We start from the raw sequence: 27,439 nt of genomic DNA on the forward strand, positions 1-27,439 counted from the left end.
CTTGATAATGTTGCTTGTATTCTCGAAAACTGGTAACTTGGAAGGGTAATGAAGAAATTTGCATGTAAAGGCTGTGTCATGGGAAATGATAGCTGTGATGTTAAGAAATGAGAAGATGTAGAGACAGATAAGAGGGTAAATGTAGGTGTAGGTGAAATACTAGTTAATAATGACATGTGCAGTTGGACAGGTCTTACATTAGTAAACATGAATTTCAGCAGAAACAATAGCAGAGCTTATTGCCTTTAGTGTATTGATTTCTTGTACTACTGTGGGCTTGGTGTTCTACATTTTTTCTAGCATTCGTTCCTTTCATCTGTAACCACTGTCAGTACTGGCACTATAAACAGGAACGTTAACATGAAATCAACTAGTCGAGCTTACTTGGTACAGAGAAGCGCAATACACGGGACCAATGTCTTGCCTTTCTGTCCCGTTAATTGCGCTTCACTTTACCACGTACGCATTACCAGCTGGCCCAAACTTCTACTCTTCTAATAGCCTAACTTATTGCCTTAACCTTGATATGTCTGCTTATCACCAATGCAGATTGCCATGGGCGTCCCGCTGCATCGCATCAAGGACATCCGGCTACTGTACGGCGAGTCGCCCTGGGGCGACTCGCTCATCGACTTTGACAATCCCGTGCAGCGTCCCCGTCCCTTGGGTCACGTGATCGCCGCCCGGATCACCTCCGAGAACCCCGACGAAGGCTTCAAGCCGAGTGCCGGCACTGTGCAGGAGCTCAACTTCCGCTCCAACAAAAACGTCTGGGGCTACTTCAGTGTCGGCGCCTCCGGTGGACTGCACGAGTTCGCCGACTCGCAGTTCGGCCACTGCTTCTCGTGGGGCGAGGACCGTGAGGAGGCCCGCGAGAACCTCGTGCTCGCCCTCAAGGAACTCTCGATCCGCGGTGACTTCCGCACCACCGTCGAGTACCTCATCACCCTGCTGGAGACAGACGCGTTCCTCAGCAACACCTTCGACACCGGATGGCTCGACAAGCTCATCGCCGAGCGGGTGCAGGCCGAGAAGCCCGACACAATGTTGTCGGTGATCTGTGGTGCGCTGCATGTGGCGTACCGGACGATCCGCGAGAACTTCCGCAACTTCCAGACGTGCCTCGAGAAGGGACAGATCCTGCCGGCAACGACGCTGACCAACACGCTCACGTGTGACCTCATCCACGATTCGGTCAAGTACACCGTCCAGGTGGGTGGCGTGGTAGCTGTACCTGCACAGAGTTCTTTGCCGCTCTGAGTTCTTTGACACCAAGCACACTTACCAAACCTTTCTCACGATGCCTGGGATTGGCTTCTTCCCATTCCTGTAGTGCTTAGTGGTCAAGCGTGACAAATGCACTCGTGATGTGTTTGCTTTCGGTCGCGCTACATGTGTGGCGCAACCGAGAGCAAACACATCATGAAAAATCTCTATAGAAAAATGTCATGACACATATCCAATAATCTCGTATTATCATACAAGAACACATACGATTCATATGTGTCTATGCAAGATTATTGGATATGTCGCATATGTGTCATATGAGATTTTTCTATATGGTTTTTAACTGAATATAAAGCAACTTGCCCAATCTAAAATTTCACTGTGACGAGTGGTTATATTGTATTATTTATGTGGCTTTAAGCACACCACTGGGTGTAAGTTTTAAGTAAGTAGATAAATAAGTAAACTGGTACGTCACAGCAGCTAGAACGTCATGCTAACTTGGCTGCGGTTGCAAACGGGGGACAGGTGTCTCAGTGTGGCCCGACGTCTTACTTCCTGGTGATGAACGGCTCAACCCGCCGCGTGGAGGCGCATCGGCTGAGCGACGACCGCCTGCTGCTGTCCATAGATGGCGCCAGCTACACGACCTACATGAAGGAAGAGGTTGACCGGTACCGAGTGGTCATCGGCAACCAGACGTGCATCTTCGAGAAGGAGAAAGACCCCAGCGTCCTGAGGTTGGTTTCGTAATTCATGTCTCTTCTCGAACATACCACCAGTGATGGGGGTAATATTCATATTAATAAACTGAACTGGAGTGCTTATTTGGGCCGGTTGGTACATTTCAATAGAAAATGAGAAACAGCGCGAACTGCAGGACAGAGGCAGACAGCGCTTAGTATATCTCTGTCCTGTTGTCCTGTAGTTCGCGTCGTTTCTCGTTTGCTATGTTAAAATAGCAACATCATAGGGATGTGTTCCAGTACACACTTTTTCACACTTGATTAAAGCTGCACTCTGATGGTCGAGTTGGACGAAGTTACTTTGTTTATTTATTGGTTTAACAGTATAAAAGGCTAGAAGTCTCATTACAGGCAAAAAGTGCAGTAAATGCATTTGTTTGTATGTCTGCAATAAGAGTGCCATTCAACATGTAAAAAAATGTTCAAGGTTAATAAAAATATATACTAATAACAATGAATAAGTACTGAACATTACACAGCAATCGAATCGAGGAGCTCTAGTACAGAAACCCAGTATTGTAACTGTTATACATTGGATGCAGGCTTTGATAGTGTGAATAGAGCACCTTAAAGAATTTTCTGCATGCAAGCTAGTACGCAGAGAATTATGCTTAGGCAATACGAATAACTTCACCCATGCGAAATACCTATTTTTCTTTCATTTACTTTCATTTACTTTCATTGCCTCAAACCTTCATTTCTTTATTTTCATTTTCTTTCATTACTTCGTTACCTCAATCCACAAGTGGTAACACAAATGCAAATCTCTAAATGGTAATATCTTTATGAACAAGCAAAAACTGGCAAAAAGTTTACGGACAGTTGAAAGTTAGTAATGCGTTTATAGACAAGGTCGAACTGGGAGAACATTTGCAGTCAAGTGTAAAGGGCAAAAAACTTTATGGATAAGCAAAAACTGGTAATATACACACAAACGAGCTAAAACTGGCAAATGGTTTACGTACAGTGAAAGTTGGTAATGTGTTTACGAACAAGCTCAAACTGGGAGAACATTTACAGACAAGTATAAACTGGCCAAAACAGTTTATGGACAAGTGAGAATTGGTAACACTTTTACGAACAAGCAAAAACTTTCAAGGCATTTACGGACGAGCGAAAACTGGTAAGATTTTTACGGACAAGCAGAAATTGGCAAAAAGTTTAGGGACAAGCAAATACTGGTAATACGGGAACGGACAAGTGAGAACATTTTATGCACGTGCAAAGTTGCTTTCTTTTTTTTTGCACAGGAGGCTACATTTTCTGCTGGCACGCAGCTCAGCTGGAACCAATTCAAGCAATACGAAAAAAAAAAAAACATAGTGTATCACCGAAATCACCCTAGCTGATGCCATTACAGGTCTCCCTCGACAGGCAAGCTGCTTCAATTCCTGGTTGAAGACGGCGCGCACGTCGTCTGCGGCCAGTCGTATGCCGAGATCGAGGTGATGAAGATGGTGATGACGCTTACTGTTGAAGAGAGTGGGTGGTGAGTAGTAGTGATTGATTGTGACTGCTTGCCGCTTCCCGCCGCCAAGAATTCGCGTAAGGATGCTTTGCATTGCATTCTGTTTACAATGCTGTTGCTTGTTTGTGTCTGTCGCATTTCATATATATAATGCCTGAAAGTGCAGTCTAAAGCCAAGAAACAGTGCTGTTTTGGGACGAGGGGCAGTCATTTGGGGCCATGTTTATCACTTTTTTTTTTCAATTTTGTGCTGTTTGGTGTTGTCTATGGCAAATGCATGAACTAGATTGGGAACGACTGTCCGCATGCAAGACTAAAGATAAGGCTGAAGATGCATCAGAAAAAATTTTTATTGTGTGTAATGATAAAACTGGTGTTGCAAAAGAAACAATCTATGGAACTATAGTACGTTTCTAAGCGTAGTGACCGTGTACTGAAGATATGGAAATTTGAGCCCATAGCATGACTGTTTGCCAAATATTTCTTTGCAGTGGGTTTCACTGAGTGGAACAAACTGCCTGATAAAGCTTCTTAATGTTTACGTTATAACCCCCTTGCTGTAATACTGGCCTTGGGTGACGTAATCATTAAATTAGAGAAAAAGAAAGTATGACCTATTAATCTGCCGGCTAAATAGTGCTAAGCCAGGCCTGGTACTGCTCAGTGTCACAAAAGCCAACAAGGCACGGTATCACATGGTATTGTGCAAACTAAGGAATGTTGGAGAGCGGAGAATGAAAAGTACTCGTACAAAAAATCTGACCCTCATATGTATTCTAAGCTTCTTTACTGATGTAACTGTCAATGAACATTTGCTTTGGATTTTGACCAGGAGTGCTGTTTCCCTGCTATTTCCCTTTGCTACGAGACTCACTAAAACATTATTGAGGCAGTTGATCTCATGGTATTGCTGGTGTAATGGCCCACTCAAGCAACTTCAATGGGTAGAAACTTGGGTTTTTTTGGATGCGGCCCGTGTTCACACATTTTTGTTGGCAGTCTGTTTGCTTGTGTAACGTCTGCAAGCGAATGTTAAAGGTGTCGTTGTCCGACTGTTTCTTGCTTTAGATTGCACCTTGCTCCTGCTTTGCATAAGGCTACGTGTTTGTGCATGTCTGTGCGTGCGAGTGTGAATGTACAGTAGAGACCACTGTTAAAGGGAGCACCTATTGGTCTACCAATTACAGCTTAAATATTGCAAGACGTGCAGTGCTATTTTTCAATGCGTAGGTGTCAACCTAGTGTGTCCTATCAGCTTTTCTATTCCTTTTCCCAGTGAAGCAGCTCTCAGATATTTCAGCTTTATTACTGAGCTATGTGTTTCCCTTTAAGATTGGACTGCGCTGTACTGTCGTGGACAAATAGAATACAAACAAGGTTATAATGGTAAACACCCTTCACAAGGAAAGAAAGTCTGCGAGTGTGATTTTTCACCGCTACATATTCAGTCACCAAAGATGTGGACATTTCACTAGAGTCTTAACAGGTGAAATTCCGCCAGTATTGCACTAAGTGACACAATATGGCAACGATAGAGGACATTCCAGTTAGGCTTAACCTTGTTTGTGTCGAATTTGTCCGCCGCAAACTTGCACGCATGCTCCTGCTAGTGGGTCACATGACCTACGAGTTTGCCTTTCTCTCTCTCTTCAGCGTTCACTTCATCAAGCGGCCTGGTGCGGTTCTGGAAGCCGGTTGCGAGCTTGCCAGGCTAGAACTGGACGATCCGTCGAGAGTCAACAAGGTGAGCAGGCTATCAGATGCTTGCACTGTGGTGTGCCACTGTCACTCAACTTGTTTGCAAGAGTTAAAACTTACTTTTCATTTTTGTATTGTGGGAATCGAGCGCGCCCTTCCCTTTGGCGCCTCGTTCCCCAGCTAGCGCGTGTGTTGGCCCCGTGCGGCTCGAGCGCCGGGGACCGCCGTTAATCGGCAGCGCCAGGCCTCTTTGTCTGGTGCGAGCCATGCGTCGGCTTCCCGGCGTGTGGGCACGCGTCCGGGCATGCCTTGACATGCTCACATGCTCACGCCACCAAGCTAGCTTACGTCACTGCGCAACGCCGTTCCTCTGTGGCCGCCAGTGACAACCCCCTTCCCCCTTGAGCTCGCTTCTGTCTGGCGCGGGCTTGCCCGCGTGAGATGCTCTCAGGCTAGCACGGGAGGTTGACGCACTGCTCTAGCAGGCGGCTTCTCGTTCGTGTGCTCGACTGCTGCCCTTTGTGTGATAGTCGTAGCGCCGCTGGCAAGCGTACTCGATCGGTCTTGCGGAGTTCCCCTTACGGCCTGCAAGCCCGTGACTGTCGTACTGTGCTGCATCTTGGGTTAATAAAACCGTGTTGTTTGTTGACATCCTGCCTCGAGTGCCTTTTCTGCGCCATGCCGGAGTTGACTAACCCGGCTGTAGCGTCTTTGTTCGCTGCGGCAACTGCCAGAGTCGACTAACCCGGCCGTAGCGTCTTTGTTCGCTGCGGCAGTTGCCGCAGCGAACAAAGACGCTACGGCCGGGTTCTCACAGTGAACAAAGACGCTACGGCCTCGGCTCTCGCAGCGAACAGCGAGAGCCGAGGGGCCGCTAAGGCGAGCTTACCTTGTGCTGCCGGCGTCGTCCGCATCGAACGAGAAGTCCGTCGCCACGGGATCTAGCAGGAACAAGCGCCTCGAGGGGGACTGCTCTGATGCCATGCCGAAACCAAGTTGGGCGCCAGTTATGTGGAGATAGGTTTGCACTAGGCTTACCTACGAGCGCGACCGTGTAGGGATGCGACGTTCTCCACTGCCGCTGCGTGCGATGACGCTGCGGCCGGATTCATCGTTTTCTCCGACACGGCGCAGAAACCACGCGCGAGGCAGGGTAACAACAACAACAGGTTTATTAACCCAAGATGCAGCACAGTGCGACACTCACGGGCTTGCAGGCCGTATAGGGAACTCCGCAAGACCGAGCAAGTACGCTTGCCTACGGCGCGACGACTCACGCACGAGGGCCGAAGTCGAATGCACGAACGAGAAGCCGCCTGCTCAGCAGCGCGTCAACCTCTCGTCAAGGCCTGAGAGCATCTCACGCGGGCAAGCCCACGCGAGACAGAAGCGAGCTCAAGGGGGAAGAGGGTTGTCACTGGCAGCCAATGAAGACAGGCGTTGCGCAGTGACGTAAACTAGCTTGGTGGCGTGAGCATGTGAGCATGTCGAGGCATGCCCGGACGCGTGCTCGTGCGCCGGGAAGCTGACGCATGGCTTGCACCAGACAAAGAGGCCTGGCGCTGCCGCCGTGGTCTGCCGATTAACGGCGGTTCCCTGCGCTCGAGCCGCGCGGGGCCAACACGCGCGCTAGCTGGGGAACGAGGCGCCACAGGGAAGGGCGCGCTCGATTCCCACAGTATGTTTCATGCTATTAAGGGGGACATTAATTTTTTTATCGGTTTAGATGAAACTTGCTGCGTTTATGTATATTTGTGTCTAGATTTAAAATAATGGAGTTATTTTTCTAATGTAATATGTAGTGAAAAAATCCGTAAACAGGGGGTGGGTGCTCGAGCCAACGTTTCGTCAAGTGGACTTGTCTTCTTCAAGGCTGGAACTGTCCAGCCTTGAACGTTCCAGCCTTGAAGAAGACAAGTCTACTTGTCGAAACGTTGGCTCGAGCACCCACCCCCTGTTTACGGATTTTTTCATCGCAGCTTCCATCTTCCACTTCCTGCCGTTTTTTGGATGTAATATGTAGCTTATTTTAAAGAATGAAACATTTCACATGCTTTTTGGGAGCAAGAGTTTGCCTAGACTGAGAGAGTTACAAAGTAAATCAGCATATCAGAATAACCCGGAACGAGTACTGTACGCAAGAAAACACGAATCTATTTTCTAAACCCATCTGAACAAAAGTTGTTGTAGGTTGAACATTAATGACTGACTATGTCAAGCTGGGATTTCGTTTTTTCTTTTTTTTTTTCATTCACTATTTCAGTCGCAAATGTTCAACATACAATAACTTTTGTTCAAATGGGTTTAGAACATCTTGTTTTATTGCATACAGTTCTTGATCCATATTTTCTGATATGTTGATTTACTTTGTAAACCTCTCAGTCTAGGCAAAATATAGCTCCCAAAATGGCACATGGAATGTGTGATATTTTAAAAACCACGTGTACTAAAAAAAATCAGTACACAAGTACTATACATAAACCCAGCAAATTTCATCGAAATTAATAAAGAATTAAAAAAAAAAAGTTTTCAAGTGCAGTGCCCCCCTTAAAATAAAGATTCATGGTTAAGTAGAGTTAATATACTCAACATCTAGACTGAGTGTTTTTCCTCCTTGATGGCTACTTCTTTGGCAATACAAGGGGGTGGCAGATTTGAACTGATTCCAATTGGCATTTGCTGCTGCAGGCGGTTCCGTTCGAGGGCGGCTTCCCGGCACCTGAAGTGGAAGGGGAGCACGAGGAGAAGCTGAACCAACAGTTCCTGGCGGCCAAGCAGGACTTGGAGAACGTGCTGGACGGATACGTGCTGCCGGACCCGCACTTTGCACAGCACATGACTGCCTCGCTGGACACCTTCATGCGGACACTGCGGGACCCGACGCTGCCCCTCATGGAGCTGAAGGTGAGTTGTGGTTTTGTTGTCTTGGTCGAGGTTGACTCAATAGGGTCTTTTAGCATGTTACGGTAATACTGTACCGTATACGGTACAGTATTACCGTACCACTCCTCCTTCCTCGCCCGTTGTGCTTTTGCCGCTCCTTCTTCCAATAAAGCCACGCCAACAATACAAATACTTTTTTAAAAGATTCCTGTGGGATTGTCATACCTCATTGTTGCATCTCGGCATGCGTATGGTGATCGAGGAACCTGTCGGGACGCACTCTCACTGGAACTGGGAGGGTCAAAAGCACAATCAGTGAGAAAGGAGGAGCGGTACGGTAATGCCATACCGTATTTCAATACCGTATTGCTGTGACTTGCTAAAACACTCTGAAGTTGCGGATTCGTTAAGGAAGCAGTATTTTTGTGGGGTGTTACGAGTAGAGCAAATGTTAGGTTTGTTATTGTTATTCCCTTTCATGGGAATGTACGTAGACACCACAACGGACTGTCCACATAGTGGGCTCTTAGAGAATGCCTATGCTACTTGGACACTGGACACACATTGCCGAAGATAGTGCGCTCAAATGAAGGGGTACTGCCGCAATAGGCTCTAGTTCTTCTGGTGTTTTTAGCTGGAAGGTGAAGTCATACATCCTAACAAGCGCAAAGCGACAATCACACAAGGAAGAGACACGTGAACAGGATGGGTGCTAGTCCCGTTTACGTGTCTCTTCATTGTGTGATTGTTTTGTCGGAGTTCTCAAGTACGGGGTTGTGCCAATGTTAAAACTAGCTCAAATTTCTGCGTTATTTAGTTGGAAAGACGAGGAATTCTCACTTGAAGGATTTGCATGTAGACCCAAGGTGGAACTGGATCACCTAAGATGAACCCAGTCTTGGCAAAGCCGACGGTGTCTAGCACCTGAAGCCCCGTCCTAAACAATCAGTAGGGGTTGCATGACCACGTGTCCTATCCCTCGATACCCTTTCACGTGAGCACCTTGGCACGTCTGAAGGCCTGGATGCTCTAGTTGAACGAATCCAACGCCCTCTACTGTGGCATCTCTCACAAACACCGTGCAGGACTGGAACTATAGTTATGGCTCTGTAATAAAAAAAAATCAAAACGTGCATTGCATGCACAAACTACTGCAGATTTCAGTATGCATACTGCAGAGTGCAGAAGATCAAAGGTGCTTGTGGTCAGATGTTGACACTCTTGAAAGATGTTTTGACGCTTGCCTTTATTTCGCAGGACATCATCTCTTCAATCTCTGGGCGCATCCAGCCATCCGTCGAGAACAACATCCGGACGCTAATGAAGATGTACGACAAGAACATCACCTCGGTCCTCGCCCAGTTCCCGAGCCAACAGGTGCGTGAATTGCCCAACTTTACCCGCACACCTTTCTTTTGATTGAAATCACTGCCAATGCACTGCTCAAATGACCACAGATTTGTTATGAAAAGAGTGAAGAACGGCCGTAGCACTTTCAAAGTGGAATGCAACTTTCATATTCTGTTTGTGCTAGCATGCAACCCAAAAAAAGAAGTAAATACTTAAGTGGCAGTGCTGACATTTTGTGTCTTGTGCGGTTGTTACACCTATAGTGTGGTGCTTTCCAGACATGGTGGTACAAAGTTCTTCTAAAATGTTGTGTGGTATTCGTGTTTCTTTCATAGATTAGGCTGGACATGTAGGCCAAGCCACTTTTTTGCGGACAAACTTTAGTGATTCACATTGTAAAGAATAATGGTGCAGAGAAATTGGAACATGGTTGCACGAAAAGACTGAATGTCATAAATGTAGGCTTGTGCGAATATTCGAGCACTTCGAATATTCGAACGAATAATACAGCATTCGAATTCGCTTCGATTCGAATTTAAATTATTGAAAATTTCGAAGTATTCGAAATGAACAAATAGGTGTACATTAGTCCGTTTGTAACCCCCCTGTAAAGGTGGTTTCACTGTAGGGGAGGGGTGCTATACCGTGAATACACCTTCCAAAAAAAAAAAAATCCGCGCTGTCCGTTTGTAAGCTCTTGTGAAGGTGGTTTCTCTGCAGTGGAGGAGTGCTATAACGTGAATACACCTTTCCAGGAAAAATTCGCACTGCCGCGAAGCCCCACTTCAAGGTTAAATGAACATATTACCCTCACATCGATTCATCGTTTTGTTTAAAAACTTGTTATACCGGCTTATATTCTCCAAGTATATTAAATTTTAAAATGTAACATATTTTACAGGTTATCACTTGCATTCTACCGAAAGCCAAATCCTGCTACTATTCAAAGTTGCTTCTACTTCCTTTGAACCAAAAAGAATGACATTTGCACATGCTTCGTTACAATTAAAAAAAAACGTTGCGCAGGTTGGTTGAGTCATGACAGATACGCTCGTTTTTCTTTATAGTATGTGATATACATTATTCGAATTCGATTCGCGACCAAAATCACTATTCGCTTCGAATTCGCTTCGAACCTAAAATTTACTATTCGCACAAGCCTACATAAATGCATGCGTCAGTAAGCCTCTTACTGTGTTTTTTCTCACAATTTCCACCATGAATTGTTAACGTGCTCAGCTATCAGTCTTAGTGCAGTGAAAGAATGCTTGAACCAAAGCAATTGCTCCTTGCCTACAACTGTGGTGATAAATTTTCACCTTTAGGATTCTTTGGTAGCCACATATCTTGTGAATGTTACCTAGCCATTACATTGAGGATGGATGCGGCAGGACCGTGGCCTGTAAAATTGAAGCTCTCCTGCAAGAAAGGCTGTCACAATGTCTCTCTGTCCATCACGCGCGATCATTGCCAGAAATCTGAAAGTATCAAACACTAACTCCCATCGTTCGATGCAGATTGCCGGTGTCATCGACAGCTACGCGGCGACGCTGCAGAAGCGGGCGGACCGGGACGTCTTCTTCATGACCACCCAGGGCATTGTGCAGCTGGTACAGCGTTACCGGAATGGCATTCGTGGCCGCATGAAGAATGTAGTTCAGGAGTTGCTCAAGCAGTACCTCTCCGTGGAGATCGATTTCCAGCAAGGTGGGCATTGTGCAGTGCGAATACCAGTGGTGATAACAGGTTTAGCAGGAAGCGCTACAATGTTGCTTGGTAGCCATATCTCCATTGGGATTACACAGCAGTGCAGGGACATCGTTGTTGAAGATGTAGATTCTAAGTGCACGAGTATCTGGTAGGTACTGCAGATTCATCGGGGAACCATGACAACTTGCGCTTGCATAGCTAAGCAGTCATGTTAAGGTTGGAGGTGTTGATGCTAACCGTGTGAATCTCTAGCACATACTGCAAAGCCGCTGTGAGGAACCATAACATTGCACTTGCGTGGCTGTGAAGTCATGTAGTTGTAGGAGGTGTAGGTAGTAGAGAACACCTGGTGAATACTGCAGAGTCATTGTGGCAAACTAATATGATGTCATTGCGTGCGCATGGCTGTATTGTTATGATGTCCTTGTCGACAGGTAGGTGTTCTAAACATGTGAGTGTCTGTTAGGCACTTGAAAGTCATTAATGAGTTTTAGTGCTGTGCACATCGTGTTGGTAACAGCGTTGCGTATGTCAGGACGCGACGTTTCGCATAGTGTGTGTGACCAGAAGTTCTGCGCATGTGTTCTGCATGAAACGTGGTGTTCTTAAATGCGCTACACCGTTACGGACGCAACATACGCTGTACTAAAACTCGCTGTTGTAGGAACCGTGACACCATTGCTCTTGTATGGCTTTACAGTTACGTCATTTTAGGAGGAATACTGCTAATTCATTGCTCAAACCTGCACATCAAGGGGCTTGCATAACTGTAGCCATGTCATAAATGCAGTTGTAGACTGAGTGTGTGACATGTTTGGGGACTTTGCAGGTCATTACGACAAGTGTGTGGCGCTTCTTCGTGAGAAGCACAAGGACAACATGTCCGTCGTGGTGGACAAGATCTTCTCGCATCTGCAGGTGGCCAAGAAGAACCTGCTCATCATCAAGCTCATTGTGAGTTGGTGATGAACTCGTTGCTTGTTAAATCCTGAGCTTATTTGAACAATTGCTAATCAAATATTGCTGCTTCATTTGTCTCATTGCTAGCTTTGTTACCAATCTCTGACTAGAAATAGTAACAAAGATAGCGTGGGATCAGATTAGTCGCATGATCAGATTTGACGTGCTCTGAGGTCGGAGGTGAGGCCACCTCACAGTGCTCAGAGTTGGAGCGTGGTGCTCTGAAAGAACCAACCGAATGTATTCAGAGTGCTCTATTTCTACCAGCCGAATGTACCACAAGTTTCTTCAAGCCAAACCTGCCACCCAAGTGACGAAATTGAGTGCCTTGTGGGAGAGATGCTGTAAAACGCTTGTGTTGCTGCTGTTGCTTTTCTTTTGTATATTGATTGACTGTCTATGACTTGTCTTCACGATGCTCAGGACCACTTGTGCGGTCATGAGCCTGGCCTGACCGACGAGCTGTCATCCATCCTGAATGAACTGACTACCCTGAGCAAGACTGACAACGCCAAGGTGGCCCTCCGAGCACGGCAGGTGAGGCTGACTTGTTCTAACCTAACGAACTAGCCCAATTTCAACACCTTAGCGAGCTTCACTTGTTTCGCCATGCACTGTGTTGTGCAGTAATTATAACTCACGTTTGCTTTCGAGTGTGCTTAATTAAAGCACAACTACAATGGAAACCTCAGTATACTTGATTGAAATTCTTGAAGCTAAAGAAAGCTAAATTTAATCAGGATTTTTAACAGTGGGTTGCTGACTGTATGAAATGATTAATGACACGATTGTGCACAGGTGCTGATAGCGACCCACCAGCCGGCGTGGGAGCTGCGGCACAACCAGATGGAGTCCATCTTCCTGTCGGCGATCGACATGTACGGCCACGACTTCTGCCCCGAGAACCTGCAGAAGTTGATCCTCTCCGAGACGTCCATCTTTGACGTGTTGCCCGACTTCTTCTACCACGGCAATGTCGTCGTCCAGAGGGCCGCTCTTGAGGTGCGTCGGCCGATCCTCAATCTTATTTTTAAGCGAAGCTTCTTCAGTGCCCGTCCTGTCATGCACTTCTCTGTCCTGTCCTCCTCAAAAGTAGCACGGGAATATCGCAAGTAAGAATGCATCACCAATGAATTCTTACTTCTAGTAAGAATACATTGTTAAGCTTCTATGAGTTGCAGATTTCGGTGGCGGCGGCATAATTTGCGAAAAAGCCGGCAAGTGTACGGAAGTGCGGGTGTTCACAAAAAGGCCCTTGAAGGTGCGCCAGTCACACGCATACTTGTATGCGCTGTTTCCTAATGACTGATTCTCTCTCAATGGTGGGCTTGTCAGTGATCAGCCATTTATGACTTGGCAGTCGGATCTTTTATCGAGGTCTCTTGTCGTTGCACGATGCCGCATTTCATTGTTGCATTTGATTGTTTCACGCATGACCGCCATTGTTGCCTGTAGCAACTGAAGTGTTGCGCTGCTGAGCATGTGTGTGAAGGCCGATTCCCGACATGGAGGAAGGAAAAAGTTGGGAGGGAGCATTGCACAATGCGATAGAAAGAAAGGAAAATAGGTTAGGCACGCACACACCAGGCTTCGCTGGCCCCCATTTTCCTGATAGGGGAAAGGCTCCTAATTTTTTTGCTTTCATAACCCTGAAATATGTGACAGCGAAGACATTAACACACAAGGAGGTCTAATAGTTGGAAGAATGAATGTGAGACTAGACAACAACATAAGGTCAGCTTATTCAGAAAATCTAACATTATACCACGTGAAACAAGCTTTAATGTGTCAAATAATTATGACATTGCATGCAAAGAAAATTACGAAAAGTGTTTTAGCCATTCAACAAATATTAGTGCAAGCTCCTCTTATACAAATCCATGAAATTTTTTATAGCTACAGGCAATGAGTTAGCTGTTGGCGTTAATATTATTCCATAGACTCCAAATGTAGCTTTATCGTTTGTTGTATGTACAGTTAAACGCGGATATATTGAATGTGATGGGAATCACAAAAAAGTTCTGTGTATAGATAATTCGAGATAAAATATTTTATATGTCGAAAAAATATTTACAATTGTTCCATATACACAATAATTCATTATATGTGGGTTCGACTGTATATCTATTGCAACACACCTACAGTTTTTTTTAAAGGTTATGGATTAAAAAAAAACTTTCAGCGAATGGTAGCAGACACCCTATTTTATAACAAGGAAAATGCCGCATGTTTCTTAGTGTTATAATTGGATCAAGATCAAACCTGCCGAGTTTACGCTTACAGAACGTAAATTTCTTCGTAGTTAATGTTCATCGTTATCACTGGAAGGCTCTTTGCCACTGTCTATTAATTGCCACCGGTCGTCCTTTGTATTTGACTTCCTGTATTTCATCGTAAGTTGGATTGCAGTCTATACTTGGGCTAAGCATTCATTAATTATTCTTCAAATGACACTCCAAAATGCGAACAGCTTGTGACATGGATTTCTTATCACTGGATTCTTGCCACGGATTTCAAGATGAAAGCTGCACGCTGTTGCCTAGCTTAAAGAAATCTTTTGTCATCGCCTCGTTACGATCAAGGTAATGACGCTGTGTCTTAAGTAGGCTGTTGCGAACTCCTCAGATGCAGCTTTTGTTTTGCGTTCAGTCGTGTGACGTGCAAAAAATTTTTGGGTCCAGATTTTCGGTTGAAAGGTGTGTTGAAGTCAAGTAAGCATGATGGTTGCTGCATTACTTGAATGACGCCAGCTGTTAGTGGTGTTCATGTTTTACGAGTACTTCTTTTCTTCTCATCGTGACCGCATGTCACTTGCTAAAACTAAGTGCTGTTTAGCGCAGGTCGAGGCAGATTGTTTGGGAACTTCCACAACTGTTTGAGAATGTTCGGATAGGATAGCATACACGATGTGAGTAGCCGAGTTTATTCTGGAGCTCATGCGGCCACCAGCGATAATGCTGGAATATTGAAACGTGTATTTGTAAAAGCCAATGTGTGGTCGCAACCATGGGACAGTACCGTATTTACTCGATTGTAACGGGAGGGGTGACTTTTCGTTCTGTCCAGGAAGAAATAATAGTTATTTCAGTATTTGATGTAACGTGAGGGTTGACTTTTTAGGTAGCGAAAATTTGGGACAAAAACTCGCGTTACATTCGAGTAAATATGGTATCCTTGTTTTACTGTGTGAAGTGACATGCTGGTGAAGTGAGTTCACCATGATGCGGGTGCGTACCGTGCAGGTGTACGTGAGGCGTGCGTACGTCTCCTACGACCTGACGTGCCTCCAGCACCTGCAGCTGCCTTCGGGCATATGCGCAGCACAATTCCAGTTCCTGCTCCCCAGCTCGCATCCAAACAGGTGAGCAGTTTGCTCGTGTTCATGTTTCAAGTTCACTGCAGCAGGTAACCGATGTTCACTTCAAGATAAGTTACATAATGCTTCAGTGTAACATGAGTTCACTTCGACATAACACTTAAGCATAGCAGGAATTCACTTCAGTGTAACAGTCCAACATAATGGGAGTTCATTTCAACGTAACACTTCAACGTAACATGAGTTCACTTCAACGTTGCACTTCAATGCAACAGGAATTCACTTCAGTGTAACACTTCAAAGTAACAGGAGTTCAACATGACATGACTTCACTTCAACATAATGCTTTAATATAACAGGAGTTCACTTCAACATAACACTTCAATGTAACAGGAGTTCAACATTACACGAGTTCTTCAACGTGACGTCAATGGTGTCTCTCATAATCATATCGTGGTTTGGGATGTAAAACCCCAACAGTTATCTTTAACGTAACTTCAACATAACAGGAGTTCAGTTCAACGTAACTCTTCAACGTAACAGGAGTTCACTGCTAGAGAATTTCATCCTCGCTGCCACATATTGAAATTGTGTTCTAGTACTATCTTCACGTTTCTTCACTGTCTCTCGGGACGGATTTACTATAGAGAATTTTGAACTTAATTTGAAACATCAGCATTTTTTTAATGACGTGGGACACTGGTCGGACCTCGATAAAGTGAACATGGATATATTGGACTATCTAATATATAGCAAATTAACTTGGAAGTGTACTGGATTGTACTAGTTTTTAACATTTCAAATTAGTAATGACAAATGAAATCTGAAATGTTTCTGGCTGATATCGACACAAGTCATTGTGCAGTTCGCGCATTGAGAAATGCATTGTGAATTTTCGGCAACATTTTTGCAAGTTAATAAAGGGAGCATAGCTTAAGCTCAAGAGGTTGAAGGGTTAAGTGCGATTACCTTGTTATTAATGTAGCTACACTTCATGGGAGTGTGACCATTAGGGAATAAATGTAGTTGTACCTCAGGGAGTCAGCATAGTTCCACATTATAGAATTGATAGGCTTGCACATTAGGGAATTATGTATGTACTTACAACTTAGGGAATTAGTGGACTTAAATATTAGGGAATTGATGCAGTTGCACCTTGCGGAATTAGTGGACTTGCACATCAAGGATTTAATGTACTTACGCCTTAGGGAATTGACATAGTTACACCTCAGGGGATTTTGCTGTGATGTTCCCTAAGGGGAACTGTCGTAGTGTGCAAAACATTGAATGTAGTGAGGCAGAGGCATTATGGCACACATCTATTATTTTATTACATTGTTATAAGAGGCGATAGCTAAGATTAGGGAACAGCAGCCTTCACTAACCAACATTAACCATTGTTTAGCTGATATTAGCCACTAATGCTTCCAAGCGAGTAAAGACAGTATACTTTGCATAAACTACAGTATATTCTTTCAAAATTAATGTTTATTGTATATTTCATCTGAATTATAGATTGATGCAATAGATTGTAGGTCCTTCTTTGCAACGCTGAAGGGGCTATACGAATTCTAGCTCTAAAGTTCTTTTGTTCTGACCCACCAGCCACTCCCGACACCCCAGTCTGCCTCCCACAGAGTGCTTTGCATTAAAAAATTTTTGATAACTGGTTACAGGCACTTCGTTAATGAATGCAGGCAGGTCCAAGCGCCGGCCGTAGCCGACGGGAACACGGCGGGGACGCCCGCCACACCCGAAGACACCGTGGCCTCGTGGGAGCACGAGCAGCCCGATCTGGACTCTCAGCGCGTGGGCATCATGGCTGCTTTCAACACCTTTGAGCAGTTTGCCAAGTGAGGGAGCTTCAATTTAGTACGGTTAGAACACTGAGCTGTGGAAACATTCTAACGAAGGCTGTTCGTGTTTAGTATCTGGGATGGGTGCAGAAACCGTGGAGCATATTCTAATCGATTTTCAAGGTGTCCATTCAATAATCAAAGAAAGAGTAAGCCTGCAATTTAAATTCAGGACTGCCCTTCTTGGGGGAAATGCAGGATGACACAAGAATGACTAGCAAATGTGTGATGATGCGCAATAGGATATTGATTAGTGGCTGATGATTACTTTGTTGCCATATTTTCAGTGACTTCGACAACCTGATCGAATTCTTTGCCATTTCACCGAATGTGGCGCCGCGAAATGAATTCGACTTCGGGACACGGGAGCACAACGCACCGTCGTTCTGCGATGGCAACGAAAGCCCAGTGGTGAGCTTATATAACGTGTTTTTTACGTGTGACATCGTAATGTGACATCATGCGCCATGTGTCATGCCATGTGACGTCACACGTCACATGGCATTGTCTTGTGTCATGCGATTGCAACATCGCATGAATGTGTCATTTGACGTTGCAGATTGTACTGGCTCCTTTGTGGTTTCAATTTGCTGCCTCTTCACAGGTCATCGAACCCATGCACATCCTCAACATTGCCATCCGCAATGACATTCCCAACGAGGATGAAGATTACGCGGCGAAGTACTATGCCTTCTGTCAGGAAAAGGTCGGTGTTGTCTCGTGAATATACCAAAAACTTGATTTGGTCTTTCGACTGATCTATCGGTGGTCAGTTTCTTTTCTTCAGAGTTTCATTATGTGAGACGAGATAGTACTACGTTGGCGCACATGTGTGCACACTTGAGCAGACTTGCGCAGAGATAGTACTGGCTTGCTGCTTATGTTGTGAATGAGCATGTAACTTGCTAAATGCAACTGCAACTTACCATAGCTGAACAGTGTGTCATAATGTGCTTGTTATTATTCTTATTACTGTTACTACTTGAATAAAGGAAAAACTTGGGAAGTTAAGGACTGCACAAGAACAGGGAATGACTGTTGTAATGTTGCAAGACAAGAAGGTAGTCTTATGACTAGAAGAAAAAACATGGGTAGCTAATGTTCCTGTTGACCATAAAGTGGAGTCAAGTAGGACTTGTAATGTGTATGGCAGATAACTGGTGGTTTATTAGAGTAACAGAATGGGTTTCGAGGGATGGGAAGCATAATTGAGGGTGGCAGAGAGCTGGGCATTGTGACGAAATTTGGAAATATGTAGACATAGATTCTAGCCAGCTTACACAAAGTAAGCTTAACTGAAGATCTCTGTCGGAGGCCTTCGTTCTGCAGTGAACATAAGATGGGCTGGTGATAACGCTGGACATGGCACAATAGGAATTGTTAAAGCCAGCCAACTGTGTTTCCACTCTGAGGTTTGAAAAGACTTGCATTTAGTTGCTAAAGCTTGTTTCTTGCCTCAGAACACGCCAAAGGCTACTCATCCCAGCCCATCTGTGAGATAATCATTAATGTGAGCTTTCAAGTCGTCTCGTTCACTCGTTTCCCGGCGATCTCTCGCGTTTGGTTAGTTTTATACCATTGGCTCTGTTTTTGCAACGCACATCGACAGTTTACGTACGTGCCATCTGCTGTACGATGCACATTAGCCAAACGTTGTGTGTTGTGTTGTAATGGTCATCAGTCTAGCTTTATTGCCTAGTTGGGTATCATTGACTGGAGTCTTCACGTGTTTTCGTTTGCAGTGTGCCATCATGAAAGAGAGGATGATTCGCAGGATCACCTTTCTCATTCTTCACAAACGCCGGTTCCCTCAGTACTACACATTCCGGTATCGTGACGATGTAAGTCCTGCACTATTACCTCTATTAATTTTTTTTTTACTGAAACACAAGCTTTGACCCTCCCTTGTTTGCCATGAGACTTATATGTGTGTCGTGAATTGTTACCGTTGCAGTACTCGATGTTAAAGGTCGCCTTAGCTACTGTGAGTTCAAAAATGAGTGGTTTATTTCTCGCTTTCACCAGCCTTGTTACAGGAGCTATCTCCTCCTCGCCACTTATTTCTTCCTAAAACACATGGACAGTGCCAGCACTAAGCGTTGAGCCTATCAGGATTTTGTGCTGTTCGGCTACATGCTGTCACCTCCGCTTGCGCAGTCGAAAATGCACAAAACAAGGTGAAATCAGTCGCTCATGCGCGACAGTCATGCAAGACAAAGCAGAATGGGCGTGCGATTGCATGGCAAAGCAGGGTAGGAGACAATTCACAGCTGGTATCCCTCGTACGTGGACCAATCGAAAGCTTGTATCCTCATGACATCACGTGAACAGACTGCTAGCGTCATGAATTGTGACAAAAAGGCTGAAAACACCAGGAGAGAATGACGCGCTTATTCTGAGTATTTTCAGAGGTTGTTTATGGGCTGTTTAAGCATCTAGAAGTTGCCCACATCTGCAACTGTATTCTTTTTTTCTTGTTCTGTAGTACGTCGAAGACTGCATCTACAGGCACCTGGAGCCGGCGCTGGCGTTCCAGCTGGAGATCAACAGGCTGCGCAACTACGACCTCGAGGCCATCCCCACCTCCAACCTCAAGATGCATCTCTACCTTGGCAAGGCCAAGGTGCGTCTCATTCTCTTGAACCGAAACCGATGGCGAGCTTGCCGTCACGAGCCTGCGTGCTCCGCCGTAATACGCGAAGCATTTTTCAAGCGAGGCTTGTCATAACTCGCGGAATTCAGTGGTGTCGTACGCAAAAAACTCGGTGCCCGCGAGCACCGAGAAATGCGGCTCTCAAAAGTGCACAGGTCACATGCGTATGCGCCGTTTTTCAATAACTGATGCTCTCTCAGTCATGGGCTTGTCGGCTATCAGCCATTTCTGATGTGCGAATCTGACCTTTTATCAAGGTCACTTGTCATTCCATGTTGCCACGTATCATTGTTGCTTGGATATGAACGCATGGCCATCGTAGTCGCCTGTAGCAACTAAAGTGTTGTGCTGCTAAGCACGTGGATGAAGGTCCAAGGTCGTGGAGGAAGGAAAAAAAAAGTTAAAAGGGAGCATTGTGCAGTGCCATGGCAAGAAAAAAGAGATAAAGAAAGAAAGGAAAATAGCACGTCAGGCATGCAGATGCCAAGCCCCCATTTTTCCCAATAAGGGAAGGGCTCCTGAATTTTTTTAAAATGTAAACTAGAGCTGTGTGAATAGCAAAATTTTGGGTGCGAAGCGAATTCGAATATTGAAGTGTGAGTGCGAATCGAATAGAATATTTTTTGAATATTTCTTCGAATATTTCTAGAATATTTTTCAAATACTTCGAAGCGAATTTGCAGAAAAAATGTTAGAGAGGATTCCTAAGCATATTCTTATGAGATAGCAACATGAAGGTGTTTCTTTTCGCTAGGATGATGAAGCACTGGTGGGATGGTGTTTCATAGTTGTCTTATCAAGAATGAGGCAATGTAGAGGCCGAATTCTATTTATGTACATGATTTGGTGCAACCAAAGTGTTGCCGACAACACTGTACACGTCATAGGCAAAGATGCCATTTCGTCAGCCTCTCCTCCTCTTTCAACTTCTGTGGAAGGCCGACTGATGTGGCGGACAAGGGTGTGATCCCTTCAAGTCCGGAGTGCCAAATCTGCCTCGTAGACGTCGATATATAAGAACATCTGAAATTTTGGATGCTAAAAAGCTTCGGCGTCCGACTTTTCGGACTTCCTGCCCAAATTTCAGGTCCAAAACAGCATTAATTGAGCCCCCACCTCTGCTACATCTTTCATCTCCATGTTGGAGCCAGCGTTTTCTTGGGTTAATACATTTGCGACTGTAACGGAGCTTGAAAGGCAGCATTGCCGCAATACACAGGTGTGATGAAGTGAAGCATATTGAAAATCTAGGGGCCACTCACAATCGGACGTTGACCGCCTTGGCTAAGTTCGACCGTAACGGTGCTTGAAAGGCAGCTTTGCCGCAATACGAGGGTGTAATGGGGTGAAGCATACTGAAAATCTGAAGGGGTCACTTTCAATCGGACGTTGACTGTAATTGTTTTTGAGAACTTTGAATAGTTCGAATAGTAAAATTCCAGTGCGAATCGAATTTAATGGTAACGCTATTCGAAAAATATTCGAAATTTCGAATATTCGCACACCCCTAATGTAAACAATCAAAAAATGTAATTTTAAAGGTGAAATTAGGAGAGAAACGTCTAGAGACGTAGAGTATGATGTGAAAACTGTCATACAAAACTTTAATCAAGACACAGTATGCACTAGAAGATTTTAAAGTTTTTAGGAGTTTGTCTGAAGGCTGCTGTGTGAAGCTTGCCACACTTAGTTGCGTGAAACCAGCACTCGCTGATGTCGGCTAGCATTGGCTAACTGCTGGGTAGTGTTGGCTTATGTCTTCCTGTGCTGTTTTGTCAACAAACTACTGTTGCAGTCTGATTGGACACACTTTAGCTTTCTCATAGTTAAGGCTGCAGTCCTCTGAAGTGTGTTCTCTTTTAATGGGAAGCATTCTGTAGGAAGTAAAGTGGTTTCAGAAGCAGCTTTTGGGTCAGCATCAAAAAAGAAAAAAAAAAGCTTTCTTAGGTAGACTTGGCAACAAAAAACAATAAATTGCAGTGAGATAACTAGGACATAGGAACATAATCAAGACAAAACATACTTTAAAACATCAATTCACATAATAAAACATGGATAATTTGTCTGAAGCCTACCATATTTATTTACATAGCAGTGGCTAATGTTGGCTAGCGTTTGTTAATAGTGGCTTGGTTTGGCTAACTGTTGGATAATGTTAACTATCCACCATTTTAACAATGTCATAATACGTGTGCGCTATACACACGCCTGTGCCTCAGTCCATTAAACGTTGTGCTCACTATGACAGTGCACCTTGGGAAAATTTGACGCAAATTTTTTCGTCTGTTGTTTTATTGCAGGTTCCTAAGGGTCAAGAGGTTTCAGACTTCCGTTTCTTCATTCGTGCCATAATCAGACACTCTGATCTCGTCACCAAGGTGAGATATTGCTGTTATCACACTGCAATTTTTGTCGCATACCCAGCCACCGTTAGGATAGAAGCACGAGAGATATAATAGAGGCACAAGCTATGATCAAAGAAGGGGCCACATGTGTCAGCTCCCCGTCGGTTGCTTTGTCGCAAAAAGGAAGTGTTGTTCCTTAGCTCGATGGTGCGATACCATACGTCACATGGTTCAAGTTAGCATGCATAAATTTAGGCAGGATGCTCAAATAAACTTCAGTTGCTAAAGCGCTTTCGTTTGGGCTTTATGTGTGCCTCGCTTTGTCCTTGTGTTTCAACTGTCAGTAAGTTAGCCAATCAATCAATCAATCAATCAATCAATCAATCAATCAATCAATCAATCAATCAATCAATCAATCAATCAATCAATCAATCAATCAATCAATCAATCGATGAAAATATCAATCAAAACTACTTACAGTACATATGGAGAAAGTATTAATGACAACTAACAGACAATAATGCCAAGGAAAGTATAGGGGATGTTTTTAGTAATAAATGTAAGGTAATTGTGAAGAAAGAAAAGTGGACGAAAAGATAGCTTGCCGCGGCAAGCTATCTTTTCGTCCACTTTTCTTTCTTCACAATTACCTTACATTTATTACTAAAAACATCCCCTATACTTTCCTTGGCATTATTGTCTGTTAGTTGTCATTAATATTGTGTATAACAAAGAAAACGAGCCCTTGAAATTAACACTTCTTTCCTTCATATGGAGAAAGTGACGTTCAAGCTCTCAGTTCTAGATTGGTTGTTTGCCTATCAACTCTTGGTACATGCGCTATGCAGTAAAAATTGAGCACTGGTGTGGTGGGTAAGCCAGCAATCATTGTTTTACTTTGTAGGAGGCTTCGTACGAATATCTCCAGAATGAGGGTGAACGTCTCCTACTTGAAGCCATGGACGAGCTTGAGGTGGCCTTCACGCATCCTGTGGTGAGTATGATGACTGTTGGAAAAATGTCCCGGCATTTCTACATCTGTTGTGCTGTCGCGTTTTGAACCCTACCTAGAAATGTTCTTGTACATTTGGAATTGTCAGTAATTATAATAATGATGTTTATTTTACAAAAATGCTTGATACACTCAAGTGCAGTTTTGCCTTTGGTTCTTTTATTGAATGATTAAAGTTGTGAGAATTATTGAAGGTCTTCAGTGTTTAGAATGTGGAATCGTATAGGCATGAAATATGCAAGTATGTTTTTTCTTTTTTTCTTTTGAAAACTAGATTGATGATTTACGGGTTTCCTAATTACACGAGGGTGCAGATTGAGTTGGTATGGTAGTTGCTGCTGGGAACTGCTGATGACTAACCAAGACGTTTTTCAATTGCTGTTTTAGCTTTGGTGCCTCTGTTTTTGTGAAATGTAGGAGAGAGCTGTTTTCTCCTGAGTAATAATGCGTAAATGTACGTTTATATTGAAAACAATGCTTATTTAATGACTGAGCCTCCACTGCCTTGCTGGGTCCCGTCTTTGCAGGCCAAAAGGACCGACTGCAACCACATATTCCTCAACTTTGTGCCCAAGGTTACGATGGACCCAGCTAGGGTACGTATTAATTTGCATTTACAATTAAACAGATGAAATGCATGCCAAATAATTGGTTTTATTTGACTTAACTCCCCACTTAAGAGTACTTTGGACTCCATCACCAAAATAGAAAATTTTCGTTTTCTAAAGAAAAAAAGACAAGACTTGAGCAGTTTCACAAAAGTCCATTTGGCTACACAAAGTTTGTTTGGCTACTTGTGAACATCTGATTGGAACCAATGTTCTCAGGTGTTGAAAGGGACATTGACACGTGCCACCAAAAATGAAGTGTTGGCAAACACATCAAGTGTTAAAATGACTAGAAATTTCATTTTTAAATACTGCTTTTCATCCTGTAGATTGCCGAAAACGTCAGGGACATGGTGATGAGGTATGGTCCTCGGCTCTGGAAGCTCCGCGTCCTTCAGGCAGAGATCAAAATGACCATTCGGTGAGTGGGAACAATATCACATACCACTCCGTACACTCCAGCAAAACGGAATTATATCTGTCATATCAACAATTGTACTGATATGTTTATTTCTGGTAGCTTCAAGAATCTGTACTAATATTACTATCATGCATCTGTGGTGGAGTATTCGAGTCTTGCGTTAAAGTAACTTGCCAACCTGCATCTTTTGTACAGTATTGGGCAATAACTAATTACTAGTTGTATATTAGTGTTAACCAGTCACTTTTTCCATTAACCTTTAGCGTGTTAGTTTCTCATTTTTGGGTAACTTGTGTAAATGAAACACTGCTACTCTTTACGCGGTACCAGCCACATTACTTTGTTACAGTAACAGTTGCTATAACGTTACTGTAACGCACGTTTACATATGATCAATGATGATGATGTGGCAGTGACAGAAAAACCGAAAAACTCTGAGTCATAAACACTGATAAGTACATACATTTATCGCAGAAGGGTAGTCGTATGTCCTTTCCGTGATGATAAATTTAAATAATATGTAGTGGTTTTGTTTGTTACATCTTGAATGACTTGTCTCACTGCAATGAAAAAATAACAGTATAACTAGTGCTCAGTTATACTGCAACTATACGTAATGAGTTATTTTGTGAAAAGCTTTTAACAGCAACTGGGTTACGTTTTTGTTTCAAGTAATGGTAACTGTAGTGCTGTTACTATTTGCTAATTATTTGCCCGTGACTGGTCTTGTTTGACAATCGTTGTTGCACTTGAGCAAAGCATTGGATAGGGTTAGTTGGTAATCCATAACTACTAGGTTTTGATAAATTTGTACTTTATGTACAAATGTACGTAATGATACGTACAAGTGTCCGTAATGTAGAAACAATACATGCTAATAGATGCAAAACGCACTAGTATGTTTTAAATGTCTTTGTTTGGGGGTCTAATCCTGTGTAAAAAGCTGATACTTGTTGCAGTGCTTTAAAATTTCTGCTTTGTTTTGGTTTGTGCGTGCTTAACTGCTTTGTGGCAATGGTTGCCTGAATAAATGTGGGCAAGTTTGTACGTGTAGCACCTGCGTAGTGCTAGAGGATGAAAATGCATGCTGCACATATTGCATGAAATTCTCTGGGGTTTTTTCCCCTCCACCCTGCTGTGTCTAAATTGTGGGAATTATTTTTATGCACTTCACGTTTGCTGTTGCAAAAGTCTTGGTACGGCTTGTGTATTGTTTTGCATGAATTTGTTTTGGAATAACTGGGTAAGGAGATGGGTGCCTCTGCAACTTCAAGTTCACCTGTGTGTAACAAGCGATCAGAAAAGTTTCGGTGTAATATTTATGTAATTACACGCTCGGCCTTCCTGTGGTATGCAGTGTTCTGGTAAATTGACGCCGAGCCATCACACTTCGTAACGACATTCGGGAAGCTGCCTTTCATCCGAGATATGTAATCGGCTTGCCTGGCAGCCAGTCCAGTTAAAAAGGAAATGAGCAGGTTGAAGCTAGTGAAGGGAAAGTAAATAAATTATGAAATTTTTCGATGTTTGGGTCTTGGGTCAATGGCTTCTGCGTGTGTGCATTTGCGGCCTGCCATTTTGTTGGGTCCCCAGTTCTGAAACTTTATTGTCCCACACTTTGCACAGCACTTTGTTGTTGACAGGTGTGGTTTGTCGCTAGGCTTTGGTTGTGTGTAGACTTGTACAGCGGCGTCTTGTTGCCTTTGACCTTTGCTTTCCATGGCTCCCCTCCCCTTCCTGCTTGACCTCTGCCCTCCCCCCTGCGCATGCTTGCTGCCACTGCATGGTATTGGGGCCGCATGCTTGGCCCCTCGTAAAGAGGCATTGACGCAAGCTCCACGCCCTGCCGCATGGTCTTCACCGAGGACGTGCCTGGGCCCAGCGTGTAAGTGCAAAGAAAAGTGGCGGCACATGGATTGGAAAGAGGACAGCCCCCCCCCCCCTTTGATGACTTGATGGTGTTCATTGGCACAAGGGCTAGGTGCGGTCAAAGAACACCATTAGAGAGCCCCACCCTTTGAGGATTAGTCTATTATTTTGTGTGCATTATATTCTGTTCCGTACTTGGCAGGGCGGTGCTGCAGTCTAAAAACGGATTGCGTTTGCTTTTAGACTGCAGTGGCAGACAGAGTTGCACCGTAATCTGTGCACCTTTGTCTGCAACCATTTTTAACACCCTTTGGGGTGCAACAGAAAGACACCTTTAGGGTGCATCTTTAGGAGTAGGAGTGCAACAAAAAGACACCTTTAGGGTATGGTGTCCTTCTGTCACAATTATTGACATCTGACTTGCTTCTGTTTCCTTTCTTAAATAACTTGGAGCTTGCTACTTTCCCAAAAAATGCTATGTCATACTGATGGCACCCACGCTGTTTGTGACCTGTAAGTACTAGGTGCACGGCAATAAAGAACGGAGGGATGTGAAAGATAGATGACAGTTCTTGTTGTTTGGAGATGAGGTAGTGTTCAAGAGTGTAAACATTGGTTTAGTCGATCGAAGCTCAACATTCTGGTGTCATTCTGACCCCCTTTCTCACGTGTGTCTTTGGAGCCATACGCTCTAGAAAGGGTGTATTTGTAACACCCTTCTGACAGCAATAATTGTCATTGTGTTATCACCACATATTATGGTTAAAATATTTCAAGGGGCTAGTTGGTAAAAGGACTCTTGTGTCAAAAGCCACTTAACTAAAACAAATGCACGGAGTACAGCCAAACACCTCGATAATGAACTACTAGAAACCTTCAAAACACTGTTACACAGGTCACTTCATTGTAACGGTTGTGTGCTGTAACACTCATAATGTAGCCCAGGTGTAAGGAATCTTTTATTATAGATGCCATTTCAATGTAGAGCCGTCGCACTGTAGTACATTTTTATGAGCAAACCACTTATGTGCCTGAGATAGAATTGTTTGATAAGTCTGAAATGGAGTGTAATAATTTTCTTTAACTGAACATCACTTCGCCACTTTTGTAATCAAAGTTTCTCATGTACACTTACTCTTGGTTAGAAGTTTCATCCATACTAGGAAATAAATCTTGTGCAAACAAGTTGCAAACAAGTCTGTCTAGTAGGTCGAAGAGTGTTTCTGATAGTTGCATATGAATTGGCAAGGTAGCTGGTTCTGTAAAAAGGTTCATTCTTAGGAGAAGGCGGCACAGAATGCAGTCCCTATGACTACT

General features: G+C 44.0%; 1 protein-coding gene across 3 annotated transcripts in view; it reads left to right on the forward strand.

Moving 5' to 3' along the window:
- Nucleotides 1–27,439, forward strand: part of LOC119401503 (acetyl-CoA carboxylase) — an 86,477-nt gene that overhangs the window by 39,953 nt on the left and 19,085 nt on the right. For all 3 annotated transcript variants that reach the window (XM_037668363.2, XM_037668365.2, XM_037668361.2), the window contains exons 13-33: nt 550–1,212; nt 1,756–1,967; nt 3,334–3,462; nt 5,095–5,185; nt 7,828–8,043; nt 9,280–9,399; nt 10,890–11,079; nt 11,912–12,036; nt 12,466–12,579; nt 12,841–13,044; nt 15,285–15,403; nt 17,035–17,211; nt 17,502–17,625; nt 17,819–17,920; nt 18,957–19,055; nt 19,700–19,837; nt 22,168–22,245; nt 23,117–23,206; nt 23,752–23,820; nt 24,162–24,253; nt 26,073–26,138. In XM_037668363.2, coding sequence (XP_037524291.1) covers nt 550–1,212; nt 1,756–1,967; nt 3,334–3,462; nt 5,095–5,185; nt 7,828–8,043; nt 9,280–9,399; nt 10,890–11,079; nt 11,912–12,036; nt 12,466–12,579; nt 12,841–13,044; nt 15,285–15,403; nt 17,035–17,211; nt 17,502–17,625; nt 17,819–17,920; nt 18,957–19,055; nt 19,700–19,837; nt 22,168–22,245; nt 23,117–23,206; nt 23,752–23,820; nt 24,162–24,253; nt 26,073–26,138 — 3,218 coding nt within the window. The remainder of the gene's footprint in view (nt 1–549; nt 1,213–1,755; nt 1,968–3,333; nt 3,463–5,094; nt 5,186–7,827; nt 8,044–9,279; nt 9,400–10,889; nt 11,080–11,911; nt 12,037–12,465; nt 12,580–12,840; nt 13,045–15,284; nt 15,404–17,034; nt 17,212–17,501; nt 17,626–17,818; nt 17,921–18,956; nt 19,056–19,699; nt 19,838–22,167; nt 22,246–23,116; nt 23,207–23,751; nt 23,821–24,161; nt 24,254–26,072; nt 26,139–27,439) is intronic.

The sequence above is a fragment of the Rhipicephalus sanguineus genome, chromosome 8 (genome assembly GCF_013339695.2).
Source record: "Rhipicephalus sanguineus isolate Rsan-2018 chromosome 8, BIME_Rsan_1.4, whole genome shotgun sequence".
NCBI lineage: Eukaryota > Metazoa > Arthropoda > Arachnida > Ixodida > Ixodidae > Rhipicephalus > Rhipicephalus sanguineus.